The 19,005-nt window shown below is 37.4% G+C and overlaps 1 protein-coding gene across 3 annotated transcripts in view; it reads left to right on the plus strand.

Annotated features, from left to right (window-relative positions):
• LOC117905962 (isoamylase 3, chloroplastic) overlaps positions 1-19,005 on the plus strand; it is a 59,482-nt gene that overhangs the window by 16,064 nt on the left and 24,413 nt on the right. For all 3 annotated transcript variants that reach the window (XM_034818861.1, XM_034818860.1, XM_034818858.1), the window contains exons 9-15: positions 4,424-4,558; positions 5,021-5,107; positions 5,868-5,925; positions 6,087-6,150; positions 6,812-6,911; positions 8,025-8,125; positions 9,606-9,657. In XM_034818861.1, coding sequence (XP_034674752.1) covers positions 4,424-4,558; positions 5,021-5,107; positions 5,868-5,925; positions 6,087-6,150; positions 6,812-6,911; positions 8,025-8,125; positions 9,606-9,657 — 597 coding nt within the window. The remainder of the gene's footprint in view (positions 1-4,423; positions 4,559-5,020; positions 5,108-5,867; positions 5,926-6,086; positions 6,151-6,811; positions 6,912-8,024; positions 8,126-9,605; positions 9,658-19,005) is intronic.

Here is a 19,005-nt window from a genome sequence, read left to right on the forward strand (position 1 = left end):
ACGATGTCGTCCACATAAACAACCAGATAAATACACTGCCCCAAAGAGTTATGATGATAGAAAACTGAATGGTCTGCTGTACTGCGAAGCATGCCAAACTCTTGAACAACAGAACTAAAACGGCTAAACCATGCTCGAGGAGATTGTTTCAAGCCATATAGAGAACGGCGTAACCTGCATACTAAACCAGACTCCCCCTGAGCAACAAAACCAGGAGGTTGCTCCATATAAACTTCCTCGGCAAGATCACCATGAAGGAAGGCATTTTTAATATCCAATTGATAAAGAGGCCAAGAACACATGGCAGCCATGGAGAGAAGCAGACGACAGAAGCAATCTTGGCAACCGGAGAGAATGTGTCACCATAATCAGAACCATAAACCTGAGTATAGCCTTTAGCAACTAAGCGGGCCTTAAGGCGATCAACCTGACCATCAGGACCAACCTTAACTGCGTAAACCCAACGACAACCAACGGTAGATTTACCCGAGGGTAAAACAACAAGATCCCAAGTGCCATTAGAGTGCAGAGCAGCCATTTCATCCACCATTGCCTGTCGCCAGCCTGGATGGGAAAGAGCTTCATGGGTGCTCTTTGGAAGAGAAACAGAGGATATAGCAGAAACAAAAGCAGAATAGGGTGAAGATAATCGATGATAACTCAAAAAATTGTAAATAGGATGAGGATTACGAGTAGAGCGAGTACCTTTCCGAACAGCAATGGGTAAGTCATTAGGAGAAGGCAGAGCCGGGGTAGGTGAAGCCGAAGGGATAGGAAGTGAGTCAGCAGGTGCCTCAGCAAAAGGGAGAGGAGCAACGACACGAGGGCGACGATGATAAACCTGAAGTGGCCGAGGAGGCATAGCATCAGGTGGGGAGACAATGGGAATAGGCAAGACTTCAGAAACAGGAAGAGACTCAGAAGTGGTGGAAAAGAATGGTGAGTCCTCAAAGAAGGTGACATCAGCGGAGATAAAGTATCGATGAGTCTCAAGGGAATAACAACGATAACCCTTCTGAAGTCTAGAGTATCCCAAGAAGAGACACTTCATGGCTTTGGCGGAAAGCTTGTCCTGTCCAGGAGTGAGAATATGAACAAAGCAAGTACAACCAAAGACACGAGGAGGAAGGAAATAAAGTGGTTGGTCAGGGAAGAGAAGGGAGTGAGGAATCTGATCATGTAAGACAGAGGAGGGCATACGATTAATCAAATAACAAGCGGTAAGAACAGCGTCCCCCCAAAAACGAAAAGGAACATTGCTATGGAGGAGGAGAGTACGAGCTGTCTCAACAAGATGTCGATTCTTGCGTTCAGCTACCCCATTTTGTTGAGGAGTATGAGCACAAGAAGACTGATGAAGAATCCCATGATGAGACATAAACGAAGTAAATGGGGCTGAAAAATATTCCCTGGCATTGTCACTGCGTAACACACGAATAGAAACATTGAACTGGGTTTGGATTTCAGCATAAAATTTCTGGAAAATAGAGAATAACTCAGCTCGATTTTTCATTAAAAATAACCAAGTACATCGAGAATAATCATCAATGAAAGTGACAAAATACTGAAATCCTAAAGTAGACGCAGTCCGACAAGGACCCCAAACATCAGTGTGGACAAGCTCAAAAGGAGACTTTGCCCGATTATTCAAACGCTTTGGGAACGAGACACGAGTATGTTTCCCAAGCTGACATGACTCACACGGAAGCGACGATAAAGTGGAAAAACGAGGGACCATCTTCTGGAACTTGGAGAGACTAGGGTGGCCCAGACGATTGTGAATGAGGAGAGGAGCATCAGTGGAAATGCAAACTGCAGGAGATGAATCCGAGGTGAGGTGATAGAGGCCTTGAGACTCACGTCCTATGCCAATCGTCTTCCCCGTACTCCGGTCCTGCAAGGTCACAAATTTATCAGAAAAGGTAATAGAGCAATTAAGAGTACGAGTGATTTTGCTGATGGAAATAAGATTAAAAGGACATTCAGGAGTATAAAGGACAGAAGTGAGAGGTAGAGAAGGCAGAGGAAGGGCCAAACCAATACCTTTAGCCACAGTTTGAGAACCATTAGCTAAGGTAACATTAGGTAAAGCAGAGGTAGTAGTAATAGAGGAGAAAAGATCCTTATTACCAGATAAGTGATCAGAAGCTCCAGAATCTAGAATCCAGGGTCCAAGAGAAGATGTGTGGGTAAGGCAGGCAGAGGCATTACCAGGCTGGGCAACAGAGGCAACAGAAGCCTGAGATGCGGAAGAGCTCGGAGCTTGAGGCAGCGGAGAATCAGAGGACTGGGCCACATGGGCAGTGCGAGGAGGTCGTCCATGTAACTGATAGCAACGATCGCGAGTGTGGCCAAGTTTATTGCAATAGGTGCAATGAGGACGTTGACCTCTACCTCGGGTACCACTACGGCCTCCTCGAGAGTTAGTTTGAGAAACTAACACAGAAGAATCTGAAGTGCTATCAAATGGCAAAGTCTGAGTGGAGGAGATACGGAGGAGGCGAGCAAACACATCATCCAAGGACGGAACTGATGAACTACCAAGAATCTGATCGCGGACAGGCTCAAGATCCGGACGGAGGCCAATAAGAGTAAGAACCATGAAGAACTTGTCAAGCTGTGTTTGTTGAGCCCCAACATCAGGAGTAAGAGGCATCACAGTCAAGAACTCCTCCTTAAGAGAGGCAATCTGGCCAATATAAGTAGATAGATCCAAGTCCTGTTGGCTGAGATGGACAATTGCAGAAGCCACCTTATAAAGACGCTGGATATCATTCGTATATAATCCTTTGGCCTGAGTCCAAAATTTAAAACAAGTTTTGTAGGCCCGAAGATGAAGAAGAATCTTGGGATCAACCGATTGCCATAATACACTACATAACTGTGCATCTATCTTCCTCCACTGTACGCGGTCAACCTCAGGGATATCTGCCTCCTGTGTAATCAAGTGATCCTCATATCCTTGACCCATAAACCAAAGTTCAACAGACGCAGACCAGGAAAGATAATTGTCACTGCCAACCAATTTCTCCGAAGTAATCATAGGAGATCCAGATATAACAGCGGAAAAAATGGAATTTTTAGTAGTCATATCTACTTATCTGAGAATGAAGTATGTTTGGATCGAAGAGAGCCCTAATACGGCTTCAGATTGCGGCGTGGCACCACCGAAAAAGGGAGACGGCCTCAGATCGCGGCGTGGTACCACCAGAAAGGTAGAAGAACACTTCCCAAGGCACGTGCAGGGATTGGAGTGGAGAAAAAGTAGTCGGAGCTTCGCCGGAAAGGCTGTTTGGAGGGCCGACGGAGACAAAAATCCCCAAAAGAGGTATGTGCAGGGCTCGGATGGGAGAACCAGGGAGGTAGGGAGGCTGGTCGGCGTCAGGCGAAGCTGGAGGAGGAGGTGCGTCGCCGGAAAAGGCCTCACGCGCCCTCACGCGCCGGCGCGTGAGATTCAGTCGCCGGCCGGAAATTTGCGCGTGGACGGCGCGTGGATGGGATTTTGGTGCCGGTGCCTTCACAAAAGTTGTAGATCTCCTCCAGGCGCTCCTTCTGGTATAGTCGGTGTCGGAAAAATACGTCGCCGGAAAAGTCGCCGGAAAATTCGCTGGAAAAGTTCGCCGGCGGTGAGTAGTTTCTGTCGACGATCCGAATGACCGGAAAGTATTGGAAGATGGGGAAGGTGACCGGAATGAAACACGGTCACCGGAAGGTTTCCCGGAGTTGATGACACGGGAAACAAGAAAGAATTAGGTTTTCTTCCTTGGCTCTGATACCATGTTGAGAGAGAGAGAAAGAAGAAAACCTTAATTCTCATTAATGTAATGATCTACTTACAATTGAGAAATATATATATATACAAGGCTAGGAGTCCTAACTACCATACATGTATCCTATATTAACAAGGAAAGGTTATATACTATAAATACATTATATTCAACAGAACTTATGAAATATATTACTACTATTAAATGGAGAGGTCAAATTTCTCCCTCCTTGGTGTTTAAACTCCTTTTCACTGTGAAATTCTATAGATGGGCAGGTCCGGTTTGAGTGTTCATTGATTGGAATGAACTTCCTTTTACTCTTGCAATAGAGAAAATGAAGAAGATGAAATAGTAGTTACACAACAGCAGGCCTCATGGTTTACTTTTTCAACTGTTCTGCAAATAACCTTACATTTCTCTCTCTACACACTCTCTCTATCTCTCTCTCTCTCTTATAGTTCCACATGTCACACTCTCTCCCTTATTAAATTAATTTCCAATATTTCATCCATGCATATATTACCCTCATCCATCTAGCATTTTTCATATTTTTTTCTTTTTATGGCATATAGCATTATCTCATGTCATAGCTTTCTAAGTTGCCTTATTTGGTATTCATATACATTATGATATGTTTTCATTTCTGAATCCCAAAGATTAACACGTGGGGATATTCAACAATAAATTTCTTTGCTCCTATGAGTCGCTATGCTAGTGCTGGTGGAGGACCTATTAAAGCTTCCAGGGAGTTAAAAGAAATGGTGAAAGCCTTGCATGGTGCTGGAATAGAGGTATACATATAACCATTTTTACTCTTAGAGCTAGGAAAGTTTAGGGCTTATTTGGGAACATTTTTTAAAACAGTTCTTAAAAAACAGTTTTTAAAAGCAGTTCTATGATGTTTCTAGAACAAAAATTTGTTTGAGTTCTCAACATATTTTCTATATTTCCAAATATTTTTTAAAAATAACTTTATATGTATTTTCAATCATTCTTTATATATATACAATTTAAAACAATGCCTAGAAAATAAGTGTAAACAATTAAAATATGTTATTAGAAAACACCTTGTTTTCAAAACAATTCTCAAAAATCTGTTTTCCTCTTTTTTTCCTTCAAAAACAAAAAATAGTTTTTGAGAACTGTTCCCAAACATGGCCTTACTCTTTGGTTTGGTTTCCCTATTTTTCACTTTCTTCTTGACAGTCTGAACTGCTTTTTATTATGGTATAATGACATTTTACCCTTTACAGGTCATTTTAGATGTTGTTTATAACCATACTAATGAGGCTGATGATGAAAACCCTTACACCACTTCATTTCGTGGCATAGATAATAAGGTGATTTGACATTTCTATTGAGAGATCTTACTAGTTTTATACAATTGTTTTTTCTTGTTTTGCAACATTATGAGATGTACTTATGGTTTGTCTACATTGTTTTAATTATTTTTTCTCAATCAGATGAATTTGGGGATAATTCCAGGTTGAAAAACATTTTGGAGTCATGCCACTTTCATATGAAAAGAAACATACAGTTAATGAATTTGCTCTTAAGAACCAGATAAAGAGTCAGCTGAAGCTAAACACAACTTACAGATTGTGAATGCCATGAACTAAAGTTTGAGAAAGCTTGTTTAACAGTGGTCGGAGATACCTTTGATGGTATGATTGGAGGATAGTTAGTTCCTGAATCCTCACGAGTCAATGATAACCTTTATATAAGTTCCCAAATCTGGATAAATAGAACCAGGTAGATTTTCTTTGGAACCTAAAAAACCTAATTTCATTTTAGACTTGTCAGATCAGGAAAACTTTTTCTAACCAGATTTCAGCTAATCTATAGCTTGATCATACTGTCAGATACTGTCAAATGTGGACTGAATTTGTTCTCTAGATGATAAATCAAGGGTTGGAGTTGAACTCCTTCATGTGCGGATCTAGTAGTGCATTATAGGCCTTGATAATCTTGCATGTTTTGGTTACAAGTCTTTCCAAATTCCGTGATAAATGGGTCAATTTATGTGCATGATTGATTTTATTTCTGTTAAGCTGTATTGCATTTTCTTCTCAAGAATATCTCTGACAAGGTTGTCGACAGGTTTATTACATGGTGGACCTAAACAATGAAGGCCAGTTGCTGAACTTCTCTGGCTGCGGTATTTCAAATAAAACTTATTTGGTTCTTTTGTCAGTCTTTTTCCCACAGAATCATCATAAGCCCAGGGACAACATTTTATTCAACTATTTTTTCTTACAAAACTTGTCTCTGTTGTAAACTTGAGATTGCTCTGAGATACATCATTTTTTTGGTGTCCAGGAAACACACTAAACTGCAACCATCCCATGGTGATGGAACTCATACTTGACAGCTTGAGACACTGGTATGGAATCAATTACTGCTGCATTCCACAGGCGCCTTTCTTGCCCATGATCTCTAGTGTGATGTGTTTAGAAGTTCTAAATTCTAACAAACAAGTATTATGGATGTATCTAACATACATCATGCAACATATGCTGAAATTCTTCATCCACCACTTGGCATGAATAGTATTTCTGGAATCTTGTTTTTCTTATTAGTTGATGGATTTAAATGTTTTCTGTTGCTGCTTTGTAGTTTGCTTTCATGGAGACCATGACTCTAAATAGTAAATATAATTCTTCGTCATTTAAGCATATGGGCCTGTTTACAAATTACCATCATGTAGGGTATGTGTAAAGAAATTGTAACTTATGGCTAGTTGAGTTTCAGCTGGATTGGTTAGGTTTGAATTAGTCTCTGTTGCTCCTCATTCAAGAGGGGTTGAGCGTATTTTCCTATGACTTTTTACATGGATTCTCTGTGCTTCATGATGTTCATATTCAATTATCATAGAAAATTTGTTCTATCATCCAGGGTTATCTCTGTCTTTTTCTGTTCAGGTTTACTTGATTGATATCTCCAATTGTTGATGGTATCTTTATGATGAAACTACTTTGATATATATTTGTATTATTGGATAGCCACTCTTCACACTGTTATTCTTTTCTACTAACCAACTGAAGGGTCATTGAGTATCATGTGGATGGATTTCGATTTGATCTGGCTAGCGTTCTTTGTCGAGGAACAGATGGTTCTCCACTTAATGCTCCCCCAATTATTAGGGTAAGCCATGTATATACATTTAAATACATTCTATCCAAACAGATGACTGCAACATAGCATCTTTTTTTAAATATATGGAAGTTTGAAGAAGAAACAATGAATGTTGGGACCATACCTTTGCAAAAGAATCCATATTATATTCTACTATGAAAAAATTCTTGTCATGTAATTTAGGCATGTTCAATGTAATGTGGATATATTGTTGAAATAATAATGGAAATAATAATTTGATTGTAATCTTTGTGGTTGGTGTGGCTTTAAGTTGGGCAAGAAGCGTAGGAAGGTGTGGAATGCAGCCCCTTTGTGCCTTTTTTGGGCGGTTTGGAAGAAAAGAAACAGGATAGCTTTTGATAATGAAGAGTTATCAATTCATAGGTTGAAGAATTCTTTTGTTTGTAATCTTTGGCTGTGGACTAAATCGGTTGTAAATGAGGGTCCTCTTCCTTTGATCAATTTTTTTGATTGGCTAGGTGCTAGTTGAGGGCTGGTATTGTATCTCTATTTCTTTTTGTGCCTATTGGCGCCTCTTGTATACATCCTGTATGCTTGGGTCAGCCTCAAGGCGCCCTTTTCTAATATATTTTTGTTGTGTGTTTGCCTATCAAAAAAAATAATGGTAATAATAATACTTATTATTTTTGTATATTTTGTGCAATTAACCTTAAATGGGTTCATTACTGAAAAAATGGGATTAGTACTCTCTAGCACAACCTTATCTAAGCCAAAACCTATTCCAGAAGTAGAAAGTGATTGTGTATCTCAAATATTCTTAGTCATAATTCAGTTTCCCTTGATTTGTTAAATATAAATTTTGAAAGAAAACTAGCCATGCATCATCCATTGCAACACTACCCCTTGAATGTTCAATTTATGTAAGAGTATCACTATATATGAAGATGGTTATGCATTTTTTATTTGTTTATTGATAATCTTGTGCTTTTGTTAACATGCAGTCCAATTCCAAAACGAATAAGATTATTAGAGCTGTTTGTCTATAAAATAAATTTTGTAGTAATGGAACGTCAAAAAATGATGAAAATTGGTCATGCTAAGAAAGGGAAGCTTGGTGTAGAATTTTTTGCAGATACCTTACGATTTTTTTTAATGGACCAGGAAATTGCTAAAGATGATATCCTGTCAAGGTGTAAAATTATTGCAGAACCTTGGGATTGTGGTGGCCTTTACCTTGTTGGAAGGTTTCCAAATTGGGATCGGTAATTTCTGCCCTACATTATTGATCTTCCAGATTGTGCTTGGTAAATAAATATTGGCAACTAATTCCAGATTGTTCTTCCACTGTCATATTTGGGGCTGAGGAATTGTTGAAAAACAAATTCTTTAGCTGTTTAAGATTTATGTAATACTACTACCACTGCACCTATATAAGAATAATTATGATAACAACATCAATAATATTGTCACTAATTTTGAGTTGATATGCCTACATTCATATTATTTCAATTTTTATATTTAATCTATTTATTTTCAGTTAAATAGCAGTGGAAAAAATAAATCATGTGTGATTAGGCAGTCATATACTGGATATGCAATGACACAGTGACTGTCTGGTTGCATATAAAATATTTGAATGCAGAATTTCTTGTTAACTATTTTTATATAATCATCAAGATTCAAGAACGCTAATATGATATGATTATGCTGTCAGCAATGGCACAGCCATCATCTGGTTGCATATTTAAATTGTAAATGCATGGTTGATACACAGTAGGTAGCATCTATATTAATAAACATTTGAATGTCTATAAAACTTTTTTGGCAGTTTTTCATAGGGTGCTGCATTGCTCATACTTGGGTGCATAATATTTTGATAGCTGAAAGTTAACATCACAAAAGGTGCTAGAGGGGCACAACCCTGGTACAATGGAAGTATGGGCCCTGCACTCACCACAATACAGAAAGGGGTAAATAAAAAGCCAAAATCACCTACAAACTCCTCCCCCTATGCTTCAGCAGTACTTATTACCAATGAAGTCCCTAAAACATGTCTTTTATATCTCATAACCTCCTCCTCCTGAACATATGGTTGCAGAATAATTTCTTAAGCTTTCTTTATAAAGATTCAGTCACTCTCCTGCTCATCTCCTTCCACAGGTACCAAGGTAAGCAAAGGCACGTTCTTCATTTCTTCACTTAGAATAATTTGCGAGTTCATGACAGTTCCCCTCCCTGGCAATCATTTGAATTGTATTCTAGCATAAAATAATGTCCGACTTTGCGACAGTTATCCTCCCTTCCAATACATTGGAGTGCATTCTATCAGTCTCTTGGCTTTAAAGCAATGCAGCAGTTGTGTATAGAGCCTCTTCTATAAGGTTACATGTTCATCGAAATTGTAAATTCCAATAAATATCAAGGCTCTTCGTATTGCATTGCACCATTTAAATTGCTTGTAGTGATTTTTGTCATTTTATATTAAAATTTCAGGAAATTGGAAAGCATAACTGGTTCCCTCCTACGCAAGTGCTTAGGATATATTCTGTTAAAACAGATTTTCATAATTATGTCAATGCAAGTATTTTGGTGAATCAATTATCTAATTGACATGCTATTTGATGTGCTTTGCACCTTGGCATTTATTTACAGGGTGCCTCATTCTTTAAGACCATAACATGTTTGTGAAGGCATAGATCTGTCTCCTTCATGCTTATTATTTCCCAGATTTCTGTAATGCAGGTGGGCTGAATGGAATGGGAAGTACCGTGATGACCTTAGAAGATTTATAAAGGTGATGATAATGAGAGGAAAATCCTTAGTTATTATGGGTCTGTTGAAAGATTGTTCACTTTGCTTAGTAGTATCTTTAGAGTCGATATGGCCTAAATGAGCTAATACTAAAGAATGAAACTTTCACACAGTGGTTGAACTTGAAGTTGATTGAAAGAACTGTTCTTCTTTATCTTCTGCTTGTGACTTTTTAATTTGTGGAAATATCGTTCTTAGTTGCCTTGCTGGTGAATGGAATCAATTTCAATTACATAGGTCCAACTAAACTTAGTGGATATATACTTAGACCACAAAAATATGAGAGGGAAGAGACTGGCCTTGCTTACTTATCAATTATCTTAAATTAGAGGCTCTTGGATCAATAAGATGTAGGATGAGATTGGTGGGACTATAAGCATGGTGCAAAGAGACAATGAAGAAGGTTTAGGGAAGCATGGTGGAGAGAGAGAGAGAGAGAAGGTTTATAATTATTATTATTGTTATTATTATTTTTATTTTTGGTTGGCAAATAAGAAAATATAAGAAATACTATATTATTATTATATTTGATAGGCAAATAAGAACTACTATATATTATTATTTTCTCTAGGCAAATAAGAATATATAAGAAGTTGTATATTATTTTTATTTTTGATAGACACTCAAAAAGGTGCTAGTAAAAACAAGGTGTTTTATTTTGATACCATCTTCTTTTCTAACACGAGGGAGGAAGAGCTGCAGACTCTTAAGAGTCTTTTGTTAGTGTTTGGGCACATTTCTGGGCTCAAGGTCAACCTTGACAAGAGTAGTATTTATGACATCAATCTTGATCAGGCTCATCTTTCAAGATTGGCTAAGATGCTTGATTGCAAGGCGTCCGAATGGCCTATACTTTATCTGGGTTTTCCTTTGGGTGGGAACCCTAAGGCGTGTGGCTTTTGGGATCCAGTGATTGAGAGAATCTCAAGTAGATTAGATGGGTGGCAAAAGGCCTACTTATCCTTCGGGGGGAGGATAACTCTTATCCAATCTTGCCTTACCCATATGCCATGTTACTTCCTTTCCTTATTTAAGATACCCGCTTCAATGGCTGCAAAAATTGAGAAGTTGCAAAGGGATTTTTTATGGTCAGGGATTGGGGAAGGCAAAAGAGATCATTTAGTGAGGTGGGATGTTGTGTGCAAACCGAAGGCAATAGGGGGTTTGGGTTTTGGGAATATTTCTTGGAGGAATCTCGCTCTTCTAGGGAAATGGCTGTGGAGGTATCCTAGAGAGGGTTCAGCTCTTTGGCATCAGGTCATTTTAAGCATTTATGGTTCACACTCCAATGGTTGGGATGCTAACACTTTAGTTAAATGGTCACATCGCTGTCCTTGGAAGGCTATTGCACAAGTCTTTCAGGAGTTTTCCTTATTTACTTGGTATGTGGTAGGAAATGGGGAAAGAATTCGATTCTGGGAAGATTTGTGGTGGGGGGACCAACCTTTGGGAACCCAATATCCAAGACTATTTAGAGTAGTCGTGGATAAAAACATTCCTATTTCTTCAGTTCTCGGTTCTACTCGTCTTTTCTCTTGGAATTTAAATTTCTGCTGTAACCTGTCAAATTCTGAGATAGAGGACTTAGAAGGCCTCATGCGGTCACTTGATGAATTGCATCTATCTCCTTCGGTCCCAGATGCCAGATTTTGGCCATTATCCTCTTCAGGGCTTTTTTTAGTCAAATCCTTCTTTTTAGCATTATCTCAATCTTCTGGATCTCCTCAGGACTTTCCTTCAAAGTTCGTTTGGAATTCTCAAGTTCCTTTCAAAGTGAAGTCCTTTGTCTGGTTAGTGACACACAAGAAGGTGAATACTAATGACATGCTACAAGTGAGAAGACCCTACAAAACCCTTAGTCCTGATATTTGTATTCTGTGCATGAAGCATGGGGAATCAACAAATCATCTTTTTCTTCATTGTTCCTTGACGATTGGGTTGTGGTACAAGGTATTTCAGTTAGCTAAGATGGATTGGGTTCCCCCGATGAGCATATCTGACATGATGTCCATCAAATTTAAAGACTTTGGTACTTCTAAGAGGGGGATAGTTTTGTAGCAAGCTGCGAGCATCGCTCTAATTCGGGTTGTGTGGTGGGAAAGAAACGCGAGGATTTTCGAGGATAAAACAAGGAATTCAGAGTTTCTTTTGAACTCTATTGTTTTCCTTGCTTCTCTTTGGGCTTTCTGTTCCAAGGCATTTAAGGGAACTCCCCTTAATGTGATTCAACTTAATTGGTTAGCGGTGTGTACTCCATAAGGATTGGTCCTTATAGGGAGTTCGTTTGTTTTCTATGTATTTTCCTGTATTTTAGTTGTCTTTGACGGGAGGATTTCTCATCCTTCTTCTTGTACTTCCTTTTCTATCAATATATCTTTGTGTCGTTTCCAATAAAAAAAAAAAAAAAAAAGGTGCACCTCTAGTACACATGAAGTATATAAAGCGTCCAAAAGGCCATGAGTTACGAATGAATGCCACAAAGCTTAGAGCATAAGCACAAGTGTTCTCAAGCATGTCTTTTGTTCTTACCCATAAAACCCTTATGCTAATTGCGGATTTTGGGAGAAAAATTGAGTCAATTGTATATTTGGAAGAAACTTTAACACAACTATGTATAATGATTACAAAGCTAATTAAAATAGGAAACTAACTCTCCCTAAAAACAAATTTCTATATTAGTGGGATTCTAACTCTTCCTAAAAACAAATTCTTATATCAGTGGGGTTCCTTAACTATTATCCCATGATTCTAGGAACGTCAACAACACATGCTTTCCAACACTTCCCCTTAAGCTGGTGAATATGCATCTTTCATTCCTAGCTTGGAGATAAGTCGTTGCACTACCGTATTACTATTTCCTTTTGTGAGCACATCAACCACTTGATCATTAGTTGAGACGTATGGAGTACAAATTAATCCACTATCCTACTTTCCCTTTATGAAATGTTTATCCACTTTAATGTGCTTCGTTTTGTCGTGTTGAACAAGATTGTGAGCAATGTTAATGGAAAATTTTTGTCACAAAATAATCTCATTGGTTCTTCCCATTTGATCCTTAGGTCTTCCAAAATTATCTTGAGCCATAATAATTCACACTCCCTAAGCCATTGCCGTGAACTCCGCCTCCGCACTCAATCTAGCTACAACATTCTACTTCTTACTCCTCCAAGTCACAAGATTGCATCCAAGGAAAGTATAATAACTTGTAGTGGACCGCCTATCAATGGGTGAGCTTGCATAATCTGCTTCGATGTATGCCTAAAGAACTAGTCTAGTGTTCCTTCTGAACAAAATAAGCTTGTCAAGATTAGCCTTTAGGTAATGTAGTACCCTATGGATTGCCTGTAGGTGAACCTTTCTTGGGTTGTGCATAAATTGACTAACCACACTTATGGCATATGCAATATCTGGCCTTGTGTGGGCAATATGTATAAGCTTTCCTACTAGTCTTTGGTACATTTCCCTGTTTACAATTGGGTTGTCATTTGCCTCTACGAGTTTGTGGTTTGGATCAATTGGTGTGGAAACTAGTCTACATGCTAACTTTCTCGTCTCCTTTAGAAGATTAGTCATATATGTCTATTGCGAAATAAAGATTCCTTCTCTGGAATGAGCTACTCCCATTCCTAGAAAGTACTTCAATCTCCCAAGTTCTTTTGTCTTGAATTCTTTGACTAGACATCTTCTTAAGGCATCCTTTTCCTTCTCATCATTTCCTATTACAATTATGTCATCAGCATATACCAAAAGAGTTGTGATTCCCTCTACATCCAAATGCTTTATAAAGAGTGAATGATCTCTCTGACTTTGTCTATATTCGATAATAAGCATTACTTTGGAAAATCTCTCAAACCAAGCCCTTGGTGATTGCTTGAGATCATATAGCACTTTCATCAATCTACAAACTTTATTGTCTCTCATATTTCCCTTGAAGGCCGAAGGAATATCCATGTATATCTCATCCTTAAAATTATCGTGAAGAAAAAAAATTTTCACATCAAATTGCTCCAAATACCAGTCAAAGTTAGCTACTAGAGACAACAAAACTCTTACAATATTCATTTTAGCCATCAGAGCAAATATCTCCTGATAGACAACACCATAAGTTTGCATATATCCTTTTGTCATGAGTATAGCCTTCTATATCTCCGAAGAGTCATTTGACTTGTACTTTACTATAAACACCCACTTACATCCCATAGATTTCTTTCCTGGTGGTAAGTCAACAATTTCCCACGTTTGATTCTTCTCTAGTGCATTCTCTTGTGTCTTTCCTAATGGCAATAGGAATGTCAAGATCATGTGTTAATTGAGAAGAAATTTCTGGTTCTGCAACTGTATTTACCTTATTCTAAGGGTTAGGTGTTGAATCTTGAATTCGCTTAGGACTAGGATTCAGGTTTCTTCGTCTTGAATTTACCTGCATAAATCTCATAGAGTCACAAAGTTCATTATTCTTTGTCATAGATCTAATGCGATGGGTGAAAAAGTTGATATAGACTGAGGTGGTTTGATAGGTACAAGCATGGAAGGTACAAATGTGGAAAGTTCGAGTTGGACTGGCACAAAGGTTGAGTTGGAGTTCTAAGGAGCCCTGAGTCCTAGTCCTGAATTATATAATAAGAAGCATAGAAAAACACATTACAGTTCATATCATGGGTGAGCTTTTGTATGGATACTAGGTTGGTAGACAATTTGGGAACATGAAGGACATTTTTTAGTGTAAGATATGGATTGATATGGATATCCCCTAGACTGGCTACAATAGTGAGAGAACCATCTGCAATGGCTATTTTTCAATTGCTTAGGCAAGAAGTATAAGTGCTAAAATTTAGTGAAGAGTGAGTCATATGATCTATGGCTCCTAAATCAATATCCCAAAGATTCTTGATAGGTTCATCTGAGACATTTAATCCTTGAGAAATAGAAAGCTTACTTGAGAGTGCAAGAAAGCATGCACCATTGGGTTTCTACAACAATCCCAAAAGTCCACTTATCTTCTTGATCTTCTCCTTATTGAATTTGCTCTGGTCTTGAGACTTTTCTTGACTTGGTTGGTTCATGGTAAAGGCTTGACCTTGGTTCCTTTGCTGGCCTTCTTGGGAGCCCCACTCTTTGCTTGAAGATCTTGACGGATTTGCCTTCCTATTTTCTTATATTGGCGGTTGTTCCATTTTTGTCACCATGCTGAACCTTTCGAGACTTGGGGATTCAAGCATAACCCCCTTATGACTCTTCTCAGCTCGAATAAGAGAAATGATCTCATTTAGAGATGGCACCTCTTCCTTGCTAGGAATTTGGACCCCGACTTGATCAAACTCAGCGCTGAGTCCTGCAAGAAAATTGTAGACTCGATATTTTTCAATTAAATTCTTCAAATTGCAACATCTTCGCATTTAGTCTTAATGCATTGATAATGGTCAAGTTCTTGCCACAGGCTCTGCAATAAATTCACATAATAAAAGTTTTGCGGTCTTGTTTCGTCGCACTAGTCTTGACTTTAATCTCTTACACTTGATTTTCAATTTTCCATCTCTATATATAAAATATTATTATTTTTTTTTTATAAAGAGAGTATCATCTAGAGAATAAATAGATCGATAATGAATAGTAACGATTTGTTTTGAACAATAACTAGATGTCTTTGACATCCAACTATAACAATGAGTAGCCTCTTAGTTTTTGAATGGCAGTTCCAAAAAAACGTACTTCTATGTCAAAAAAGCGTATTCATAAAAATTTTTGGAAAAGGAAGGGATGGTGGGCCGCGTTAAAGGCTTTTGCGTTAGCGAAATCTCTTTCTACCGGGAATTCTAAAAGTTTTTTTGTGCGCCAACTAAATAATCAAACGTTAGAATAATCTGAATCGTCCTGACTCGAAAAAGTCTAATTTTGAATATAAAATGAATGATTTCCATTCCTTAATTGTTTTGAACGGATCAATATGAACTGTAATTCGCTTCGCTCGTATGATATGTCGAATAAGAATTCTTTTGTCTATTGAATTCTAAAAATGGTAAAAAAAAGAAATAAAGACAAGATACAAAAACATGCAAGTGTTGCTAATTTTAGGATTCATTGAGTTCCATAACCATGACACGATCAAGGAATCCGCTTCGTCCCACATATCAAACCTCGAATCTCCTTTGGCCTGAATATTCTGCAAGTCACCCGATGCTTAATGCGAGATGACTTCCTTAGATTGTATAATGATATTCGATGCCTTGGTCTCAAACATATTGGATTGGGTTTAGCAAAAGAGTAAACACAGAGAAAACTGACAATGAAGGTTGTAAAGATTGATAAGGTGAGGAATAAAAATTTATAAGTTATACTACTATGACACGAGAAAAAAAAAAAGGTCACTGGCGATGAAGGCCAGAAGAATCTGTCTTGAAAACTCTTTTACACTCAACAATGAGGGCTAGAAATAGTTCAATGAGAGCCTTACTGCTCTGATACCATGTGGATTTTGGGAGAAAAATTAAGTCAATTGTATATTGGAAAGAAACCTTTACATGACTATATATAAAGATTACAAAGCTAATTAAAATAGGAAACTAACTTTTCCTAAAGCCAAATTCCTATATTAGTGGGATTCTAACTCTTCCTAAAAACAAATTCCTATATTGGTAGGATTCCTTAATTTTTATCCCATAATTCTAGGAATGTCAACAATACATGTTTTCCAACACTAACTTATCAGTAACTCTTTCAATAAAGGAGTTAGGACCCAAGAGATGTCAAAGAGAGAGGACAAGTTCCATAGGCTCTTAGCTTTCCCCATGTAGCCTATCACTAGAAAACCCCTACTTTATAGGAGGCTAAGAGCCTTATATTTCCTTTGAGATGAAAAATACTCCTATGTTCTACTATAAAACAAAATAGAAAGATTTCACTAAGATTCCGAATTGAAGTGTCTTTCTCCATGCTATACCAATTTCTTAATGCTTTTTTTATTGATAGACAAATGAGAAATATATTAAAAGCTTGGCATATTAAAGTACACATGATGTATTAAATAAATGCCAATCTAGATGGGAAAAAGTTAAATAAGATGCAACTCGGTAATGCTATCCACGTCCTAACCTTGGAAATGTCTTAGGGAACATAGATTCCAAAGGACCTACCCATTCTCTATGACCTAAACACTAGCTCATTCAGCAAGGGAATGGGTATTTTCACAAAGACGATGTTTTCTCGACTAGTCGAGTTCACTAAATGCTTTAGGTTAGGCCAATTCCCTCCCCTGCCACCCACAACAGGCTATTCCCAATCAGCTCTCAATAAAGTCAAGTAAAAAAATTGAATGATCCATCCCGAAATTGGATAATTCAACTAGGAGAGAGATGTGGGAGTACCCTACGTCGAATGGATGCATTGTGAAAGGTTGGCACTAGCCACCGAAGCCTACATAAAATCTACACAAAGAAAAAGGAGAGAGAAAAGATTCCTTTAAAGGAGAATCACCATACTAAACACCTTGCCAAAATTTGTTTCTTTTCTCTTTGCCTACCACAAATCTTATTATGACCTTAAAAGCTTTCCACCCTTTCTTATTCTCTTCCACAGGCTACTGCTATACCCTTTTCTCCCAACTTGAGAGCATCATCCTCGCTGCTCCTCCCCAAATTTTTGCACTATGACCTTTTAATGAGAATGAATCTCCAAAATCTACTTAAGAAATGGATGGAAAACACGAATAGAATCTTGGAATACTTTATTTAAGGTATTGTAGTTTTTTTAGGTTCTCATAATTAATTAGTTGTTGGTATTTTAGATGCATTTAATATTTGGAAAGTTTTTTTATTAAAAATCTCCTCAAAAGAATTTTCTATATTTCTGAACTTTTTATTTTCTTAAAAGAAAGTTTCTTATTTCTAAAATTTATAGTTAAATCCTTAAAATCTAGAATTTTTTTTTTATTATTAGAAATTCTTATTGCAAAAAGTTTCTGTTCTAAAAAGAAAGTTTACTTTTTAATATATTTTATTTTTAGTAGATTTAATAGTTTTAAGAAAGGAACAAGAATCTTATTAACTTATTACATAAATCAAGTTAGTATTTTTATGATTTTATTTAGTTTTTAGTGTTTTTCAAGGCCTATCAATAAAGCTAATTGTTGCAATATGAGATTGATGATGAATAATACACTTTTCTTTTAGGTGAGACTCAAATCTTTTTCATTATCTTTTCTTTTTCTGTTTTTTTTTTTTTTTTTTTTTTTCCTATTGATACTCCTTAAGCCCGAAAAAATTGACGCCCTAGACCACCTATTTGAATATAGAGAGTCGTCCTAGGTTTGTCCTACATCACCCTCATCTAACTAATCCCTCTCTAAAGAAAATGTTCAATACTTGTTTCTTTGTAAGACTATATCAAGAGTAGACAAACACGTTAATACCTAAAACCCCCTTTCTTTTTATCTTTGCAAATCGATGACCATTCTACTAGATGAGATTTCTTCTCTGGAGCCCCTCATCTTTGTATCAAGTCCCATTTAATATCTTTCCAATCTCAATGCCATCACCTTAGGTACAACAAAAAGGGATCTGAAATAAATAGGCCAATTGCTAATTTTTAGCAAAGATCTTGTACCTTTTGAGAGGTGTTGTCCTTTCCATAGAGTAAACCTTTTTAAAAACCTCTCTTAAAAAGAGCTCCCAAATGCAGGTTTAAACAAGTGGCATGAACTTTCCTCACCCTGGACCTATCTTACTAGAATTATTTCACTTTTGTCCAAGTTAACTTCCAATCTTGAAGAAGCCTCAAACGTTAACAAAACTCAACTCTTATAGGTCTACTGATCTGGACAAGGATTGCAAAAAAGTAAGGTGTCGTCAGCTAATCATGGTCTGATAAAAAAAAATATCAGAATCTTGTGGAAAGTACTATCATGCCTAGATTCATGTGGAAATTGGCATCCAATGGTTGTGAGGGCTACATGTAGGGTGGTCTTTAAGTGGTTGGCGAGTTGGTGTTGGTTCTATTATAAACACTATAAGAAGAGTATCAAATAAGGTATTGTAGGTTATGCTAAATCATGTTTTGAAGCAAGGGCACTTTACATGTTTTCAAACACTTCCTCCACAAATATGATTTGATGTCAAGGACAAAATGTGTTCAAAACAGTTGTGCTGAATATTCTAGGTGTTTAATTGTATTAAATGTGTGTATAACGGGCATGTCTATACATCTCTTTTTATTTGAACTCTAGATTAAGTAAAATAAATTCTACATAATTGTGAACTAGAAAATAAAACCGGCATGAATTCATGCTCACAGACAACTTTTCAAGGACGAATATGATTAAAATTTCCTAAATTTTAGG

Source organism: Vitis riparia, chromosome 18, assembly GCF_004353265.1.
Source record: "Vitis riparia cultivar Riparia Gloire de Montpellier isolate 1030 chromosome 18, EGFV_Vit.rip_1.0, whole genome shotgun sequence".
Taxonomy (NCBI): domain Eukaryota; kingdom Viridiplantae; phylum Streptophyta; class Magnoliopsida; order Vitales; family Vitaceae; genus Vitis; species Vitis riparia.